The 9,012-nt window shown below is 37.4% G+C and overlaps 1 protein-coding gene across 1 annotated transcript; it reads right to left on the reverse strand.

Moving 5' to 3' along the window:
- Positions 1-3,831: 3,831 nt before the first annotated feature.
- LOC117341878 (G-protein coupled receptor GRL101-like) lies at positions 3,832-7,680 on the reverse strand. Its single transcript, XM_033903739.1, has 3 exons — positions 5,592-7,680; positions 4,693-4,826; positions 3,832-4,085 (listed from the first exon to the last, which is right to left on the reverse strand). The coding sequence occupies exons 1-3, from the start codon at positions 7,678-7,680 to the stop codon at positions 4,020-4,022; spliced, it is 2,289 nt and encodes a 762-aa protein (XP_033759630.1). The 3' UTR covers positions 3,832-4,019.
- Positions 7,681-9,012: the final 1,332 nt, after the last annotated feature.

A 9,012-nucleotide genomic window follows, 5' to 3' on the forward strand; every position in this document is an offset into this window, starting at 1 on the left:
ACAAGAAATATGTTCTGCAGCAATACATACTGATCTAAATATTGCACAAATATTGTAGAATATAAGTTTTTTCTTTCTTTTTTCTTAAAATCATATGTGTTATTCCGATTAGAAACAAGAGGCCCAGAGGGCCTGTATCGCTCACCTGGATTTCATGAGATATGAAACAAGAATGATGATTAAGTATATTTGTCACTGGTATTGCTATGTCAATATATAATAGGCATTTTATATGGGTACATGAGGATTTGATGTCAAAAAATGCATTAATCCATGAAATAAAATTAACTTTTGACACAACCCCATAGGGATGCTACCACACAAATGTGAGTGATATCCATTGCTTAGTTTCAGAAAAGAAGTTGTTTAAACCAATTGACCCCTTTTGACCCTGCCTTCTGCACCCCAGGGGGGAGTGGGGGTCAGTTCCTTCCTTTATAAAATTTTAAATCCCTACCCAAAAGGGTGCTACCAGGCAAATATGAACGATATATCTTGCTTAGTTTCAGAGAAGAAGTTGTTCATATCAATTCCGCCAAATTGACCCCTCTTGGCCCCAACCCTCAGGCCCCCGGGGGGTCAGCCTCACCATTTGTTCAATTTTGAATGCCCACCCAATAGTGATGCTACCAGGCAAATATGAGCAATATCCAATGCTTGGTTTCAGAGAAGAAGTCGCTAATATCAATATAGCCCAACTGACCACATTTGGTCCCGCCCCTCAGGCCCCCGGGGGGTCAGCCCCACCATTTGTACAATTTTGAATCCCAACTCCATAGGGATGCTACCAGTAAAATATGAGAGATATCCATTGCTTAGTTTCAGAGCAGAAGTCGTTTATATCAATTCTGTAAAACTGACCCCTTTTGGCCCCGCCCCTCAGACCCCAGGGGGTCAGCCCCGTCATTTGTACAATTTCAAATTCCTACCCCAAGGTGATGCTACCAGTAAAATATGAGAGATATCCATTGCTTGGTTCCAGAGAAGAAGTCAATTATATGAATATAGCCCGATTGACCACATTTGGCCCCGCCCCTCAGGCCCCTGGGGGGTCAGTCCCATCATTTGTACAATTTTAAATCCCAACCCCATAGTGATGCTACCAGGCAAATATGACTGACAGGCATTGCTCGGTTTCAGAGGAGAAGTCGTTTATATCAATATAGCCAAATTGATCACATTCGGCCCCACCCCTCAGGCCCCTGGGGGGTCATGCAGCCCCATCATTTGTACAATTTCGAATCCCCACCCGATAATGATGTCACCAGGTAAATATGAGCGATAGCCATTGCTTGGTTTCAGAGAAGAAGTCGTTTATATCAATATAGCCAGATTGATCACATTTGGCCCCACCCCTCAGGCCCCTGGGGGGTCAGCCCCATCATTTGTACAATTTTGAATCCCCACCCCATAATGATGCTACCAGGCAAATATGAGCGATAGCCATTGCTTGGTTTCAGAGAAGAAGTCGTTTATATCAACAGCGCAAAAATGACCCCTTTTGGCCCCGCCCCAGAGGCCCCCAGGGGGTCAGTCCCATCATTTGTACAATTCTGAGTCCCCTACCCATAGGGATGCTTCTGACGTGTGGTTATGAAGAAGAAGTCAATTGTTGACGGACGGACGGACGACGGACGGACGGACGGACGGACGGACGGACGGACGCAACGGTATGGCATAAGCTCACCTTGGTCCTTCGGACCAGGTGAGCTAAAAACATATATAAGCAGTTTTGTTAAAAGTGTAGAAAGCACTCGAGATCTTCAAATTACTCTGGTGAGAAAAGAAAAGTCGGATATGAGTAAATTGGTCCAAAAACGATATTTTGTTTACATTTCCGATCTGTTTTGACGTGAATGATCTAGAAAATGAAATGTTTTTAATTTTCGTGAATGATAAAGAATATATATCATCTTGTAGTAAGGAGTATTTTGTATCTTTTTGTCCCATGCAAAGAATCTTGGTCAGGAAACAATTACTTTAACAATTACATAAATTATGTGTTTCTGCACTATGCTCCACCTATGATATATTTGCTATAGAAAATGTGTATTGTATAAATAGAACAGGGGTGTATATCGTCATCAGTGAAATGGCCAGGTTTATACAGAGTCTAGAAAGTGTTTATTTTATAGACAGAATAGGGTGTTTGTCGTCATTGGAATGATAGGTTTATATACCGTCATGAAAGTGTGTATTGTATGAACAGAGCAGAGGTGTACTCTGCCACCAGTGAAATGACAAGTTTTATATATAGTCTAAACAATGTATATTTTATCGACAGAACAGGGATTATTTCGTCACCACTGAAATGGCTATATATAATATCTATATTATATCTCACTATCTATAATATACGGTATAGAAAGTGTGTATTTGACAGAAAAGGGGTTATTTCGTCGCCTGCGAAATGACAAGTTGTTTATATATAGTCTAAAGACGGTTTATTGTATAGTGTTAAACATACAACACAATTCAGAACCATTTTAAGCAGTCATTTATCAAAATAATCACAGCGAGATGAAAATGGTTTGTGAGAGAATTTATTACAATGAGAACTTAACCATGGTATACGGCAAAAGCTCGTTATATAAAATTCCAAAGTGACACGAAAAACTTCTATATATCCCGAGTACTCGATGCAATATTGTATATTATATATGTTTTTTACCGTCTGCACTGAATGTGTACTTTGAGATAAGTAGGTCATTCGTGATATCAGAGTTTGATATAACAAAGTAAGGCTGTAATTTATTAATTGTGTAATTAGATGCGAAACAATAGGACCATGGGCCTTAACCCAATTTCTGAAGTATTCCAGTCAATTTGACCTTTTTGGCGTCAGCCATCAGCTTCTTGAAGGTTAGTCATGCTAACATGTGGAAGCCATCAAAATGTCATACCATACTGATCACTGTAACTAATTCCAATATCATTTCAACAAATCAAATTTAAAAAATGTTTTACCATTATATAAACTATATTATAGTTTACCCCCTTCCGGGAGCATACTGAGACCCCGGGTGATGGAATTGACAATTTTGATAAAGCACCTTAAAACCTACGATGAGTAATTGATTCTAACTTATTTGGTTGTTCAGAAGAAAATAACAGTCGATTTGACCGTTTTTGCCCGATTCTCAGTCCCAGTTTTACAATTCTTACTAATCGAATATAAGACGATTAAAAAATGTCATTTGAGACATCGATCTCAGGTGACCTAAATAGATGACAAAAATATACAATAGAGTTTTGTTGTCATTCGAATACTGCATGTTCAATGCTTTATCAACACCAAGGAATACTGTTGCCATGAATGCTCCTCAGAAAACGTAAGGTAAGGTACTAATATATTCATATTATTACACATGCAGATTTTACTAATATTTTGAAAGTTGTTGGTTGGTTGGTTTATTTTATTAACGTCCTATTAACAGCTAAGGTCATTTGAGGACGGCCTCCCGTGCGTGCGACATGCATGCGTGTGGTGAGTATGTGTGTTTTCGGAGGCTACGGTATATTCGTGCTAAGTTTCCTTATGATAGGCCGGAACTTTTTCCGATTTATAGTGCTACCTCACTGAAACATACTGCCGAAGACACCCAGCAGGACATTCCACCCGGTCACATTATACTGAGAACGGGCAAACCAGTCGTCTCACTCCTTATATGCTGAGCGCTAAGCAGAAGTAGCAACTACCATTTTTAAAGACTCTGGTATGTCTCGGCTAGGGGACAGAACCCAAAGCCTTCCTCACAGCTTTATATATTAGCTACTTTAAAACTTTATCAGATGCTTACATATTTGTAACAATAAACAACCACAATCAGGACATTTTCATGTCATGCTTTATTTCACAAATCTACCAACAGAAAACAGTAATCAGCGTTCTTTCCAGCGTTTTCTTTCGCTAAGTTGTATTACACTTCTTGCAAAGACAGTTACCACGCCTCTAACAAAAGACAGAGGAATTGACGAGTCTTCAGACATACTCGGTTGACATGGCTGTTAAAATATATTCAACTCGATTTCGCGTTGATCCTTCTGTTGTTTTTCTTTGAAGTGGTCATTGCAATCTGTTGTTCCTAATAATATCAACAAAAACAAATTGTTACTATTGATATGCCGATTTCAAATCAGATATGCTACCACTTCAGTTAGGGAGAAATCTTGTGAAAAAGACCATAGAGCTGTTTTAATTTAATTTTTTTTAATTTAGTTATGTATTTTTTCGAATTAGGGATATCTCCCACATGGCCTACTGACTTAAAAGATGTCTTGAAGTGTCTTGGAATCTACGATTTACCTCAAACAGTTAAGTCATTAGCCAATTCAGTAACGAGTTAATTTGATCCTACAAGAGATACTTTAATGATGACAAAGTGAAAAAATCTGCTCGCAATTCATTTACTTATAAATTGAGCCAAATTGGAATAATACAGTGTGCTTTCCACGTCTATGAAAATCATGAGCGTTTTATTATTATTATCTTTTTATTTTATTATTAAAGCAATTTCATTTTTGCCATCTTTTATTATAGTCACATCGAAAATATTCCCAATTTTTCCACTAGAGTAACCGAGATAAAGGTTGGGTGATCGTGAGTAACCGAGATACAGGTTGGTTGATCGTGTCGACAGACACATTGGTAAGAGTAAATCACATTTTGTTGTTAAAAACCTGGCAACTTACTCTTTGTCGCTTCCTCCATATAGCTGAGGCCGTGTACAAGAATGGATTGATGGCAGCATTGATTGGCAAAACAAACACCATAACCCACGCATAAACGCCTTGCGGCATCTGGTATCCAAATTTTGAAATCACTCCTGAAAATGTATAAATAAAAAATGCCTATATATATTGCTGACAACAGTAAGACCTATTACGTTGACATTACATCCACCGACCATTTAATAATAGTGAAATACAGAGAAATCCATTTTTTTTATCTAAGAAGAAAAATCTTTACACAACGAGAACGCACTCAATCTAAATCACTTCATACATAATAGCGGATATCCTGCAATAGTGGTATGAAGGGTTACAGAAATTTAAAACAACAGGTAGAGTGACAGTATCTTCTGTACCAAAATACTAATGTCTTTCAGGATGTGGCAAGTTTAATTAATCTTTCACAAGTACCCGATATAATCATATATAGTGTTCCACACTTGTAAGTTATACATCCGAACCTTGTTATCTCAAAGTCAGTAGGGTAATGATACAATTACGAGATGTCCCGAGTATTCGAGGTAACCGAGTATATTAAAGATATGTTATCAATACTAATATATATTATGTCCGAACTGAATTTTTACATTTTTACTTTGAGTAAGCATTGCGTTTGAGGTATCAGATTTCAGATGACGAAGCTCGACTGAATTTTGAACGCTACAGAATAAAACCATGTGTTAGATAAGTAAAACACTGGTCGAATATCGGTACCGTTATACAATATATTTAATGTTACGTGGTTCAGGGGTGTATACACACATTGAATATACATTTTTTCTTCGAACTGTCGCCAAGAGCATCGATTTATATATAATATGTCAAACAACAGAAAATAAATATCTACAAAATTCACATACCCATTACGCCGATCGGAAACCAACAGCAAAAGTCGGTCGCCACCACCATAAAGAGAGTTCTTGCTACAGATATATCCCGTTGACGAGACTGTGACGAGGCCATACGACGCCCTGGGCTTGAAATCAAACTTTTAAACATGCCGATTTGCCCTATGGCTATAGCTAAAAAGACGAGACAGTTGAGACAAACAAACACTGCAAACGAATATTCAGCACCTGGTTGTTCGATGTCAGTCAATGGTAAGGCGAGACATACCCCTGACTGAGAGTAGTATTCCCCCTTGAAGTAGGACTGCATGGAAATAACTGGGATGACTGCAAGTGTGGTAGAAATAAGCCACAGACACACCGAGACCACAGATGCCTGTTTCCACGAGATGTTCTGTTTGGAAAGACGGGACATTGGGAACATAATGACAATGACTCGATCTATCGTCACCAGTAGAATAAGAAACGTCGACATCTCACTGGATATACTGGATAGAACTCCAGCTGTGGTACATAGAGTACTTCTTCTCCATGTTTGGTTGTTCCATGCGTAGACACCGTTATAATAGATGTCTACAATGCCTATCACAATCATGTAGACGCCCATTAGACAATCTGATAAACTCAAATTCAGTACAAAGAACGAATAACTCATTGTAAGATTATCTGTGTCTATGAATAGTCGGTAGAACATAACAGCAAAATTCCCAATTAAAGCACAAACTCCAATTACCCAGAGAGATGTTCTTAGTGCAACTGAACCTATCAATGTATAACATGAAGATATCGCATCTCCTTCTGATTTGCATGACAAATCTCCATGCCAACAATCCGCCAACTTTTCAGGATCTCTCAAACATCTATAGTCAGACACAGACGGAGGCTTAACACAGCACATGAATGGAGTATCGGTCAATAAAGTAGACAGATTATTTAATCCTTCAAACATGTGTTCCTGTATATCTATTTTGTTACCTATGATATTCAAAAGGTTTAATTGACTACAATTGGAAAATGCTCCAGCAGGTAACACCTCGAAGCTATTGTAGGATATGTCAAGCAATCTAACAAAGGAAGGTACAACAGGTACAATGGATAGGGCATTGTTGTTTAGAAAGATGATGCCAAGCACAGATAAACTACTGAAAATATCATCTGGAAGGATTTCTATCTGATTGTGACTTAGAGACAGTTGGTAAAGTGCATGTAGTCCCATAAAGACATCAGTCGGAAGGCTCTCTATATGATTGTTACCTAGAGACAGATGTGTTAGTGTAGATAGTCCAGTAAAGATATAATTTGGAAGAGTTTTTATCTCATTGTTACCTAGAGACAGAAATGTAAGTGTAGATAGTCCAGTAAAGATATAATTTGGAAGAGTTTGTATCTGATTGTTTTCTAGAGATAGCTGGTAAAGTTTACATAGTCCAGTAAAGATATCATCCGGAAGAATGTTTATCTGATTGTTATTTAAAAACAGATGTGTAAGTTTAGATAGTCCAGTAAACACATTGGCTGGAAGGTTTTCTATCCGATTTTTACCTAGAGACAGATACGTAAGAGCGGTCAGTTCATTAAATATATTACCATTTAAATGCTTGATCCTATTAGATGCTAAATCTAATGAACGAAGTTTGGATAACCTAGAAAAGATATCTGTCGGAAGGACTTTAATCTGATTGTTATGTAGATACAGACGCGTCAGTGTAGATAGTCCAATAAAGACTGGAAGGATTTCTATTTTGTTTTCACCGAGAGACAGATGTGTAAGTGTCGATAATGCCGAAAAGAGATCGGCTGGAAGGATTTGTATCTGGTTGTGACCTAGATTCAGATGTGTAAGTGTGGATCGTCCGGTAAAGACATCAGCTTGAAGCATTTTCATCCGATTTTTATGTAGAGATAGACGCCTAAGAGCAGACAGTTCATTAAATATATTACCATTTAAATGCGTGATCCTATTAGATGATAAACTTAATGACCGTAGACCTGACATGTGAGTGAACATATCACTAGCCACAAACGATATATTGTTTTCCGTTAACACAAAATTTTGTATATTATATAAACCTCTGGTGAAATTATCTGGTATTGCATTCATGCCTCTTATTGCAAGATATGAAAAGTCTGAAAAGTTGACATAAAGTTTTAAAGGTGGATCGATCTTTTTAATGAAAAAGGAGATTTTCTTAAAAGGAGAACGTAAAGTATTGAGTGGAGTAGAGGTGAAGCTGATAATTAAACCAGTACACGTGCATTTTTGTGGGCATGGCTTGACACAGAAGGACTCGTCATCAGAATTGGTACACTGGGCTACACCGTCACAAACTTTCTCTATAGGAATAGTGTATTTACCACCACGACTAGGATATGGACAGTGGTGGTGCCATGTACAGTTGTATAGTTCTGTAACACAAAAATAACACATATTAGCACGATTGGGAGCATGGCAATCCCCTGTGAATTGTATTGTTCAGTAACATATAAATAGCACACAAACATTGGTGTTCCCTTGTACAGTAGTAAAGCTCTGAAGCACAATGATGATATATACCAACAAGATGTTGACAGTGTTGATTCCTTGTACACTTGTGAGTTTTGTAACAAGATAATAACACATTTAAACAATGAACTGCATTCCTTTTTGAGTTGAAGACTGATGAACACACACTGTCTTACATGAAAATAGCACAAAGATGGTTATAAACTTACCACAGTTGTCACCAGATTCCTGTCCTAGACATCGAATGGCACACCTGTAGCTGGTGTGTTGACAGAAGGACATCGGACATGCTATAAACTCGTCCGCACTAGTAGACGGTCTACCTGTTGTATAAATGTAAACTTATTTTAGAATAATCGAGAAAGATGATAATGGAGTTATGTCAACAAGCATTCAAAGGCAAAGCATTTACAGTTAATAGACAAATTTCAATTACCGTTCGTCGTAAGGTAGAAGGGGTAAACAAAATATAGAAATTACGTAAGAGTATATATAATGAAATATGACATATGATTTTAAGGCTTTAACAGTTACATACCGAATTTTCTACAGCATGGTCCAAGGGTTGACACTAATGTTATAGTAGGCACTTGATAGATAAGTCCCAGAATAAAAATCGTAATTATACATCTCTACTGTTTGTTTTGTATTTCGTCCACAGATTCAAACATCAAACAACAATAGGCATAATAGCTTTTGTAGCATGCAGAAATCACACACATTCAATTTCACTTAATTTTCACAGAATTAAATGCTTACTATTTTAATAATGATATTCATAAGTTTATTCCAACACACTGTCAGTTCACTAATGCATTGACTTAGCGCCCGAATTCGAATAAAGTTTTATGGTAAAAACAGATAGAAAATATCACAGCAATAATAATATTTGCAAATCGAATGAAAAAAGGTGAAATTTGTGTGGTGCTA

This window comes from Pecten maximus, chromosome 14, assembly GCF_902652985.1.
Source record: "Pecten maximus chromosome 14, xPecMax1.1, whole genome shotgun sequence".
NCBI lineage: Eukaryota > Metazoa > Mollusca > Bivalvia > Pectinida > Pectinidae > Pecten > Pecten maximus.

What these genes read in the sequence shown, in the direction of transcription:
- LOC117341878 (XM_033903739.1), bottom strand. Translation starts at nt 7,680, where the DNA reads ATGAATGCAATACCAGATAATTTCACCAGAGGTTTATATAATATACAA. An exon ending in GTTTCCGATCGGCGTAATGG is followed by an intron (nt 4,827 to 5,591) that starts GTATGTGAATTT and finishes ATACATTTTCAG; the next exon opens with GAGTGATTTCAAAATTTGGA. An exon ending in TATGGAGGAAGCGACAAAGA is followed by an intron (nt 4,086 to 4,692) that starts GTAAGTTGCCAG and finishes TGATATTATTAG; the next exon opens with GAACAACAGATTGCAATGAC.